This window comes from Aptenodytes forsteri, unplaced genomic scaffold (assembly GCF_000699145.1).
Source record: "Aptenodytes forsteri isolate BGI_AS27 unplaced genomic scaffold, ASM69914v1 Scaffold193, whole genome shotgun sequence".
Lineage (NCBI taxonomy): Eukaryota > Metazoa > Chordata > Aves > Sphenisciformes > Spheniscidae > Aptenodytes > Aptenodytes forsteri.
In genome coordinates this window covers 11,004,945-11,016,949 of record NW_008795405.1, presented here as the reverse complement: position 1 = coordinate 11,016,949, position 12,005 = coordinate 11,004,945, and the positions used below count along the sequence as shown (strand labels likewise).

The 12,005-nt window shown below is 42.1% G+C and overlaps 1 protein-coding gene across 1 annotated transcript; it reads right to left on the bottom strand.

Annotated features, from left to right (window-relative positions):
• Positions 1–1,037: 1,037 nt before the first annotated feature.
• On the bottom strand, positions 1,038–11,513 carry UBR7 (ubiquitin protein ligase E3 component n-recognin 7 (putative)). Its single transcript, XM_009280954.1, has 10 exons — positions 11,473–11,513; positions 11,248–11,308; positions 9,568–9,663; positions 8,389–8,442; positions 7,304–7,409; positions 5,879–6,063; positions 5,167–5,298; positions 4,402–4,564; positions 3,431–3,492; positions 1,038–2,605 (listed from the first exon to the last, which is right to left on the bottom strand). The coding sequence occupies exons 1-10, from the start codon at positions 11,511–11,513 to the stop codon at positions 2,513–2,515; spliced, it is 993 nt and encodes a 330-aa protein (XP_009279229.1). The 3' UTR covers positions 1,038–2,512.
• Positions 11,514–12,005: the final 492 nt, after the last annotated feature.

Below are 12,005 nucleotides of genomic sequence, written 5' to 3'. Positions count from 1 at the left end.
GGCACAACAGCAAAACAGTGTGGATTATGTCCTGGCATAAAGAGGGAGAGAGTGCTGTATGGTCTTAAAACGTTAATTATTGATACCTCCATTCCACATCCAGGAAGACGAGTTTTAGGAGTAACTTCCGAAACTAGGCAAACTTAGTACTTATTGTTGCAGGCTTTCTGTTCATTTTGCAACAGAGTTCTTCAAAGCCTGCTAACTTTATGGAGGCGGATGCCTCTTCACTGGGGTTGGGGGGAGCCTTTGGGAGGAAAGCACTAGTGCATTAAAAAAGTTGGAAAGGGGGATTGTTAGGGGCTGGGCTTCAGGTTTTGCTGATCACTTCAGGTAAACCCTGCTCTATCGCTGTAGTACAGGCCGATGCCAAGAATGGACAATGCGCGTTGTTGGTGCTGACCCTGTGGTGTGCCACTGTAGCTGTAGTAACTCCTTTTTGTGGAAATTACGTACTTGGTTCAAAAAAATGTCCTGCAGCTGAACTCCTCCCTCTGTGCAGCACTGCTGTCATTTCTTGAGCACAGTGAGGGGTGGGACTGGGTCTTGCTGTAGTATTTACCTGTACCCTGGCAGCTGTTGATGCTTTTTTTTTTTTTTTTTTTTTAATATATTGGGGGAGAACAGCACAAGTTGGAAAACCTAAGGTTTCAGTTCAGGGTGACTTGAGCTCAGGGCTGGAACACAGGACAGCACTTGCCTCTGGGCACCTTCTCCCTGATCCCCTTAGTGAATTACATGCCACGAACTGCGCTACAGAGGAAACGTCATCCCAGTCTGCTTTTTCTCCTGCTCAAAACTGTACTTGCAAGTGGGATACCAGCCCTTGTTTCACACCTGTCTGCAACAGCGTGGGTCAGGGTGGAGGCAAAGATGTAGGAATATTGGGCTTGGCTTGGCCCAACGCTTGACTCGGCCCCGAGATGTGTCTTGGCCCCACGGCTAACGGGTCATCACTGCGCTGCCCTGTGTCTGTCTGCATGGCATCTTGGATGAAAAGAAACCACTACAGCAGCATTTCAAAAAACCAAGCCAGTACAGACTGAACAGTTCTTTAATTTTTAGATATTTTAGTTAGATATGCAGTTACAACTCCCATAACAGTTGCTACAAAAAAAAAAGCACATACAGTACCCAGAGTTAAATTTAAAAGCAACTAGTCATTTTGCATGAAACAAACCGATGAACTGAGCCTCTATGCTAGAACTAGCTTTTGTAAGTAAAATCATCAGAAACAATTAATAGAGAGAATGATAGATAAAGGTCTGATTTTCTTCTCAAGTGTCATTAACATGGAAGCAGAATAGTACCCCACAGTAAAGAAATCCTCCAACTACGTAAAGCAGGAGTTAGAACTTTCTTAAAGTATGTTGTGGGGTTTGTGGGTAAAGAAAACTAAAAACTACATTAGGCTCCAAACTTAGGAAAAGTCAGCATTGAATTGTAGTTAAGCGTAGATTCTTAAAAGTCAGTGAAACATCTCTTGTTCCAAGATCATCACAGTGATTATAAAAAGATGACGTTTTATATGGTAGCAAAATGCCAGGATGCTGCAGTGTTTTCAGGAACATTTATGAAGTAATGTGAAGTAGGCTAGTTTTTAAAATCAAAGCACATTAGAAGTCCTATAACACCCCCCCCCCATGCTTAATTTGTAATTTAGTACCTCCTCCTAGATATTGTTTATATTCTAGTGAGTGGATAAAGTTTACGTGACAAATTTTTGCATGTAAAACATCACTGTACAATATTAGAAACAAGTTTTTGAGTTTATAAAAACAGATACAACATTCTGTTGCATCAAGCCTAACCTATGATTTCTCATTTTTCACCTGCCTAGAGCACACTTCCACAGCTGTGAGTGAGCATGCAGAAGCGCAGTGCTGTTTAGTTCACCTGATACGACCCAAATGTTAGAATGCAATTCCACCCAACAGCCATGATCATTAACACATGCCCGCTTCACCCTTTCAGGAGCCGCGCCTCCCTCCGTGTGGTAAATAGACGCTTGCTTTGTGCAGGGAGCCTTCGCTAGACTTGCTACACCCCAAAGAGATGACGCAGAGCCATTTAGCGCAGGAAAGCAACGCGCTCCAGTCTTGCCAGGCACGCTGAGTGCGTATTCCCTGCACTGTATAGAAGGGAGGGCGGGCAGACCCCTCCCAGTTTTAGTACAACATACGGCTATAGGCACGGAAAGTAGAATGGGTGACAGGCTAAAGGGAATCGACAGTGGCACACTGTTCTTTTAACAAGCCCTCCTCTCCCTTGAGACAAGGCCAGCTTTCACAGGAACGCAGTCGATCAGTACGGAAATCCCTATAAATGCAATGTACCTGTTAAGAATGCATTTTAGTCGCTACAAATAAAGGAAGTATGAGACAAAATGAAGACGTTTCTTGGACAGTTGGATTTTGATGAGAAACTATGATGAAGATACTGAAGATACCTCTTCTGTTTGCCAGTGAATACTGTTTTCCCAGTTGTCCTTTCAGACCCAGACCCTCTCAGTCTAACTACAGTAGTACTGCATCCTGTTAGTCCGTCGTCTTTTCCGTGACTGAAATTCTTCAAAGAAGTGCTGAATGTCTTCTCTTTTAACCACCTGGGGGAAGCAAGATGAAACCCAAGTTGTGGTACAAGAATTCAATGAAACGATCCTTTTTCTTCTCCTTGCACGCATCCCATACGTAACACACAAAGCATATAAAAGCAAGTATCCTGAAATCTCTGATACAGCTAACGAAACAGCTTTCCTGTTGTACCCAAAGGGGACGATTAATGCCCAAATTCTATTATAAGAGAATACAAACCGGGAATCGAGCTCCCCAAAGGCAGAAGAAGCACACGGAGCAAAGCTCCTGACGGTATTTTTCATGGGTTTCACCACTTGCTTTTATCATCAGAAAAATTAACACAAAGCAAGATTTTCACTAGCTCACTTCAGACTCATTACAATGTAACTAAGAATGGCAATTTAGCAAATGAGCCAACAAAATGCACGTGTTGATTAACAATAGCATGCAAATTCCTCCAGAAAATAGCTGACAAGACTGTTTGCCAATAGTCAGTCCTTATTCTTCTAAGGGTTTAAATTCAACCCAAGAAAAACCGTAAAGGTTAAGCGCTTTTTTCCCCCCCAAATACTTTTCCTAGAGCAACAGAAGTTTCACTTAAAGAACTGCTCTCAGTACTTTATAGACAGATTTCTGTAAGGTCCCCGTTATCCCTCAACAATGCCATTAAGGAAATACAACTTTTAAATTCCAATCAAATCAGAGACTTTTAATTTCTACTGCAGTACCAGCAACTCCAAGAGACAGGAAAAAAATAAATATTGTAACATAGCATCATAGTATTCAACACCCACCCCTCAACAGTACTTTAAAACACATTTTCTGGCAAACAAATTCTGCGAGTCGCGCCTTACCGTTCCCTCATCTGCAAATCTCCTGAGATAGTCAGTCAGTTCTGTCTTTAAATCATTGTATTCTGGATGGAGAAGCGAAGGCAAGGGAAAGAAAACAAAAAAACCAAAGAAAATATCCAGCTTTAGTTTAACACGGGCTCAAGAAGACAACTTGTTCTACTTCCTCTTGTCATTTGTTAGATTTATTTGAGACAAATCTAGGTTTGAACTGGATTATAAATAATAGCAATAAGAAGAAAGGCAAGTCCAGATAAATGTGAGAAGCCTAATAATTTACCAGACTAGCCTATGCAGTCTGAGTATCTGTTCAGGTGATCTTCAGAGAAATGTACGGAAGTTCAGCGAGTGAATTAGTACAATTAATTAAAAGACCGCCCCCGCTCCCAACTTCCCGCTGCAAAAGCAGACGTGGGTAGCGGTGGGAAGTCCTAGCCTGTAACTCAGGATTGGGCAAGTGTCCTCGCCAGAGCGCAAACCGCTCACTCAGAAGAGGGAAACACAGCTCCAGTTACAAAATACCTCAACGCTGCCTTGTCAATATACTCTGCGGCAGAGCTGCCAGGGAGCACCCTGCACCCCAGCTTCACACTGGCTGGCGCTCCCCCAGACGATAGGGGATTGCCAAACAACAGAACAGGGTAAGATAAATAAGCCAGACAGCAGGAGTATAAATGAATGTTTAAATATTCACGTTACAAGAAATTGCCATCAATACAGTATCTAAGATGTTAAATAGGGGAGAAATTCCCACACCACCTAGTTCCTCGATATAAGTTAAAGCTGTAACAACAGGCCAGAGGACAAGCTTCTCTCGAGTAATCCTGATTGAGGCGTGCAATCCGTCATAGAGTCGTCTACGTGTTACTTCAAAAATTGTTTGACACCACACTGCAAGACCTGATACTAATCTCTTATGGAAAACCGTTCACTTCAAGCGTTAAGGCAGATTCTAAAAATGAAGTTGTATTTACCACAGATGAGTTCTACTTGCTGGACTCTGTTCATGCTGTTAAGGGTGTCCATTAAAGGATCTCTCCTCTCCGTCTCTTGGTCACTGGTACCTTTATTTTCGTAAGCCAAGACAGTGTCACATTCATCTGTCAGGAACTGGACTTCAAGCTCCGAATACATTTTCTGGAGAATAAAGTAAAATTTACTTTTACATTATAAAACTTCTCAGATGGAGATGCTCTCGCCCAGTCCTTTTTGTGTTCAGTATCACAAATAATAACAATAAAAATAATAAATGTAAATTCTGTATCCGGCATTTCAGACATCTCCCCATGACGACTTCCAAAGCAATACTGGATGTAAGCAGCAAAGAAAATACAAACATTTAGAAGCTCCTCCGTGCTGTATTAATTCCAAAGGATTCAGTGTGTTTCTTTATGTGGGGTGAGTCCTTTTTGTGTTCAGTATCACAAATAATAACAATAAAAATAATAAATGTAAATTCTGTATCCGGCATTTCAGACATCTCCCCATGACGACTTCCAAAGCAATACTGGATGTAAGCAGCAAAGAAAATACAAACATTTAGAAGCTCCTCCGTGCTGTATTAATTCCAAAGGATTCAGTGTGTTTCTTTATGTGGGGTGGAGGGGTTTTTTAGGTGTTTATATGCAGAGTAAGAACATTTACACAGATTTTATCTACCACCTTCCCTTCAAAGATTCTCTGGGAGCTCCTCCCTGCCTCCCCCACATCAGTGATGGTAATGAAGAGAGAATACATACCAAACAGTCTTCACAGGTGCATAATTTGCTTCTCCAGTTCAATGGCCAAAAGGTGGCAGTATCTTTTTTTAAAAGTTGCTTGCTTTGGAGTTCTTTCAGCTTGCAGACTGGCCTCTCACTCTTAGTAACTACCTGAATTAAAATGAGGGTGTTCAGTGCTCTGTAACATCACTTCAAATATACCCTGTTCTTTCCAGCATGTCATTTTTCTTATGTAAGATTTTTCTTTTGCCTCAGACACACTTATTTTTATAAACAACCTGTATTACCATTTCATCCACACGAGGATTCTGATGTGGTTTTAGCAGTTTCCCCTGGAAATTTCTGTAGAAATTTACTGCAATAGCCATAAATGTTTAAGAAATCAGAGCTGGACTTTCATGCAAATGCAGCTACGATGCGTAATACCCCTGTATTAGAATAAACTCAGAAGCTATCTCAGGGCAAAGGCCAGGTGGCTGACAAGAAGGGATGGATCTAACCTATCTGCAAACAGACGTTACACCCTGGTCACCCACTTCAACAAGCATGTTCCACAGCCTACGCTGTGCTCCACAGAGACCGCACGTTCGAAGTGTCAGTGACTGAAGAGAACACAGAAACAGACTGAAAGCATTTACCTCTTCACTGAACGTATACAGAACGAGGTGGGCTTTACTTCACCTATCACCAGTACGAAGATGTACAGGACAGGAAAGAAGGTCCATTTTACCTCTGGACAAGCAGACCCAGAGCTAGTGGATGGTTCATTAAACTGTTCCATTTGCTTTTCCTCCTTTGTTTCTTGGTGCTCCACTCCACTTTCTTTTTTTATTTCTTTTTTCTGCTCTTCACTTTCCTCAACCTTCAGGACAATCCCTTCATCTTCAAGGGAGTTCACTTTGGTCAAAGCAGGAACTGGAAGATACATACCCGTGTAAGTGAAAATACCGTGCCAGACAACGTACAGGCTACCACAGATGTTCTTTATGCTTTACAGCGCAGCGTCAAAGAGCAGCTAGATCACCTTGTACACTGCAGGGTCATGTATATATTCTACAGCTGTCCAAAGACACAGTGACCCAGGTATAGAAAGAAACCACTCCCTCTCTCACCACAGTGTTCCTCACCTCTCATACTCCTATTCTAAAATACTCTGCTTCCCAAAATCTAAGCCTGAGGAGAGGGAAAAGGGTATCACAATTTCAAATAGTTCTGTACTAAGATACTTGTCCTTCTTGGCACCCCTTGATAGCTAGGGCGGGTTCAATAGCTGCTGCGTACTTTTTTGCTGACTTTGTGTCAGAGTCCTGCACTTTCTCCAGACACACACACCAAAAACTCCATGACAGATTAACTACACTAACCACCTCCTGATCTAAAACAAGTTTTTCTTTTGATGTCGATTCAAATGTGTGCCCTGTGACACAGCTGACTGGAAGGAGGAAACCCAAAAACAAACAAAAAACCTCGCTCTGTACTGTATTTACATTAGAGGGAAGAGAACTCCAGGTAGGCCAGCTTGGAATCCTTAAATTACCATTGAAATTTCTGGCACATAAGAGATCAATCACCAGTTGATATAAACAACATTTGGGAGACTAGTTGAAACCAGCTCTTTCCACAGAAATCAAGTCATCTACCCTTCTGATCCCGCAGAGACCACGTAGCAGACAGAGGCCTGGTGTGACCACAGGGAACACGTGTCCTGAGCACGGCCCCAGCTCTACTCAGATTAAGGTGTTACACATTCATTTCAGGTCACTCTATCATTCACTCTTTGCTGCTCAGGGCCTCTCAGACTCGGCTGTTTGCCTCATTGCTTCCCTTAGGATGGCTCTTCAGTTCTTTAATCCAGTTTAGAAATTAAGTTCCTTGAGACAAGTATTAAATCTTCATCCATCTATGTGCTAGCACATCTTTGATAAAATAAATAAAAGAGTGAGCACCACACAATTAAGGTTTAGGAACAAGAACTGCATTTTTTTTTTTTACAGAACAGTTACTGCAGCCCCGCACGTTCCACTGCTGAAGGTGATTGTCCAATATAATGAATGTCATTTCTCCAACCACTTAAACATTATTATGTCATTAATCAACCAAGTACAAGAAATACATACTAATGAAATATTGGCTCAGATATCTTAATTTTCTTTACCTGCTAACTGCGACGCATAGGCCCAGAGGAAATGGCAGTGATTCATGCAGGCTTGGCATACCATTTCATGGAAGTCTCCACTTTCAGGGGGGATTGCACCAAGATGCTATCAAAAAGAATCAAGCACGCAGCAGTGAAACGTTTGCTGCAAATTAACAGACTCAATTCTAAGTTTTCTAAACGTTGTTCTTCTAAACCGTCCTAAACATAGGACAGGTGAAGATACCTATTGCGCACTGCACATTTAAACTCTTAAGTAACTTACGATTACTTCCTTACGTGTAAGAGATTGTTAAGTCTTCATACTGAACTTGAGAAGAATTAGGTCCCAAAGCTCTCCATAAACTGGTGAGAACTATTTAGGCAATTAAAAGCACTTATCGGCTTTCTTCTGAAAAGCATTCTTGCAAAGCTTACAGTATGCAGCATAATATTCTTAATACATACATTTATACAAAAGAATCCTGTAGTTTGTCTACAGAACCCATAATTGAAGGCAATAATCTTTTTTTTAATTCTTTGATCCTGCAACTTCAAACATGGAATTTCACTCGTGCCCTTCAAGGCACAAGAGGCTGAATCCTTAATGCTTACACATTAAGTAGGGCACTCACTGAAGTGCTGAGCTGCTTTTAAAAGATTTCCCCAAAGTTCATAATCAGTAACCAACCGCGTGGTTTGTTCCTCGCCATTTAAAGTAATTGCAGTTTAAAAAGCATTCTTCTGAATGAAGAACTACTCAGGTAGCTGATAATGATGTGCCTCAGCAAGAACCTTCTTCTCACCGGTTCTACTGATTAGAATTTTCCAATTAAAGAGACGGTCATAAAGTTATTATTTTATTCTGCAGCAGTAACCTTCAAAAAGGTAGAATTCCTCCTAGGTTTTCTGGACTGGAGTGGACAGCAGTGCAAGATTACACTTTCAATATTCCTTTGCAGAGGATGAAAAGAAATACCTTAGAACTCATGTAATAATCTTTTGAGAACTACAGCAAACCTTCCCAAGTAAGAATAACCATACAAACTTAACCAACACTAATTTATTTCTATGCAAATGGCAATTCTGTTACTTAGCTTCCTTACCCTTCCATGGAACCAGTCTTCGCAAACTATGCATTGGATCATCTCATCTGGAATCTAGATGAATGGTCATATTATTAGCATTAATAGCAACCTCCAGAATCTTTCACAAGCCTCAAACTGCACTATTATGCAAAGCCTGCCCAAGTGAATTACATTTCCCTCTTCACCCACCCACAGGGAGCTGCCATTAAGTAGTTACTGCTTCATTAGTCAGTTTGCTTCCCTGAAGTTCAACAGCATATGTAATTTGCCATATTATCAAGACTGTGGAAATTGCCATTTATTATTACAAAACTAGTTTTCCCAGTAGAGCAAGACATTCTCACACAAAAGAGCTGATAAAAGTTAATACACTATTGGTATCTTTCTTCCTGTAAACAGAAGTGCATGAACAGGCAGCTTAGCAAAAGAAAGATATTGATATTCGTTACGTCATCAGGTTTATATAGGAGTGCCAGAATCCTAACTTAACTGTCCACAATATAGTACGAACTGCTTTGTTATGAAACAGTTATTAATGATTTCTTTAGAAATGTTTAGCTATCTCCGAACTTCAGAGAGGTGAGTTTATAAAACACTTTTTTGTATTTGAAAGACTTGTGCCTTCCTTATTCTTTAAAACACCTAACTTACATGACTGCAAACAAAAGTTTGCATGTGCAAACGTGGTATATTTTAATACTTCAGGTGGAGAAAAAGTGTTCCGACTACTGTAAAGGAAAGCTAAAGCCAGTGCTATAGGACAGACTCTCCCCATCCCAGAAGCCTTGTGAGAGCGCTGTTGCAGGCACGAGGAAGCAGATTCTGGTCTCTCCTAACATGTGCAATGTGTTCATTCTGTGCTTGCCACATTTCTCAAGATAATGAGAAACCCACCGCCTAAGGGAACTCTGTAACTTTAGAGACAAGAAAGCAGAGATGACTGCAGCAGCATTTTGTCCAAGTGATGGTTTGACCTCCTCGCCTGTCTTTAAGGCATAAACACATTCTACCATTTAAAAAAAACCAAAACGATAAAGTAATTATTTTATACAGCACAGGACAACTGAAAGCGATATGGAATATATGATTTCTTAAAGTGGGATCTTCCCTGTAAAGCAACTCAGCGACCACCCTTTGCACAATGTTTTGCATAAATATCATCTATATACGATTACTACTGTTTTTTGTATTTCTTACCTCATCTTCAGGATCAGGATAAGGTCTTTTACAAGTACAGTATAATCCATAGAAATTGTCATTATACTTATTTCCTGAATTCACCTTGCCCTTTTCCTAGGAGGAAAGGAAAAAATGTCTCAATAGACAACGCAGAGAAAAACAAAAGACAGAAAAGATGTGTAATCTAGAAAAAAACCAATTTGTGTTCCACTTTAATTCCTAAAAGCAATCATTATACTCATCAGTTTGAAGATCCAAAAAGAAAGATATTATCCAGACACCTATGCTATACAGTGAGCAGCAGATAGGGCACGTGAGGAATACTGAAATTCAAAAGTAAAGAGGAAAAACGGCCTTTCCACCTTTGTAACAAATGGCAACTGTAGTGTTTGTTAAGCTACAGCTAATCTAAAATGATATGAGTTTTTGATCACCAACCACGCCTGCCTGCTACCATTATAGCAACGTCTGTAGATTTATTGTGCACCTTCCCCTCCGTTTCTTTTTAAACATCCAGACAGTGATCCAAACCCAACTTTGTTTAATCTTACCACTCAGCTTCTACTAAATTCATGTCATATAAGCCTCACTCTACAGGGGAGGATTATGTAAATTACAAAACATGCTGAATGAAATTCAATTACAGGTAATCCCATTTAAAAAAAAAAAACAGCTAATACAGCTGCAGCCTGAGGGCTTCAGAACTGCACGTAGTGGCAGCCTAAGGCCACCATCGGCCCCTGCAGAAACAGCTGTGACCATTTATGATGTCACCTGTACAAAACGCTTTCTACCACTATTCTGACAAAGGAAGAACGGACAATGCAAGCACCCGGCATCCATGAAGTCAGCCAGATTAACGGATGGATGCTAAAGGTCACTTAACCTGTACAATTGATTTTGCACCGAACTGAAGGAGGAGGAACAACCATGAGATACATTTCATTAACTCAAATAAGAAACAGTAATTTCTTAAAATTGTCACAGGTGTCTCTGTAGGGATCACTGGACCGCAGCCCTAGGCTGACTAGCTGTGGATCCCTCCCAATTCTGCCAGAACAAAATGGGCATACACCAAACCACTTGCCGTTTCTGCATTTGGACTGTTATTACCCTGGGAGCAGCACTGCAGGCAAGCCAAGCGGCTTCCTATCGCTCCTTCCCAGATTACCAACTACTTGGCAAGTCCAAAATGCCCACTGAGTATGAAAGCACAGGGGGCTTAATACAGTAAAAAACTATCCCATCAGTAGGCTCTGGTGACAACCTATCGAAAAAAATTAGGGCACTAATGCCACCACGAAGGGGAGGGAACCGTCGCTTTGACAGCAGCACAACCTTAAATTTCCTTAATGCAACTGCAAAATTGCACCCCAAAAGGTTCTCCTGAAGCCACCTTGAAGCTAATGAGATGTATTAATGCAGGCACCACGACATGTTTCTGGCATTACGCTGACCATGGATGCAGAACTGCTGCATTCATGGATGACAAGGATCAAACGTTCTCTCTCCTCTCTCCTTGCAACATTTCCCTTTGGTCCCTCAACAGTTTTATCTCCTGCTGTAATACTCCCACCTTGTTTAACTTGCTGGGAAAAGCAGAGGCATCGCATGAGTCAGCACTGGCTGAGGCAAGGCACCAACCTCCCAAGACTGTTTTTTTGATTCTGTATGTATGAAACCTATGTCTGAACTTACTGGGAGTAACTTGCACTGCAGATTTTTGAACTTGCTATTTCCACAGTCACAGCGGAAGTTCCTGGAAAGAAAAACATAGCATTTCAGGTTTTTTATTAACTGAAAACACATTATTTTTGTGTTCGTAACAATTCCCAGCAGTTTATTAGAGGCCATAAAAATATTCTTGCAGCTATGTAAACAACAGCATCAATGAGAACTGGCCAAAGGGCCTTGCAGCCTTACCCTCTCACAGGGTGTCCTCGGCAGGTCTCAGCTAACACCATCACTTGCAACAGTGCTTGGCTGGGAGACCACAATGGCACAGCTAACCCCGGGGGCTGCAACCACCACGCTCAAAAAACGCGAGCACGTGTGTTGGCGAAAGAGGAGCGTGAATTGGTTCGCTTCCGAAGGCTGGATCCACGAAGGTGACTAAGCTCTTGTCTCGGACACCCAAGCTCTCCCTTAAATAGGGCTGGTATGCCACACGAACGGGGGAACGTGTACCTGAGCGACCTGACCTCAGTTGCCTGGGCAGCTTTGCTGGGAGTGGTGTATTCTGCGCGAGTTACACACCGGGACGTTGCCCGACCTCGCTGAAAGGTACTACACAGCGGAGGAGGCTCTGGGGAGATTCCCCTGGCCAGCTCACCTCCACGCCACGGGCCCCCGCAGTGTCCCAGCACTCGGGTCAGGGAGGAGAAGGTAAGCGGTGACGGTCAGCGCACGCCGCCCTGCTTTCCCGCCCGCTGGAGGGGCCCGCGTTTCGCTCCGGG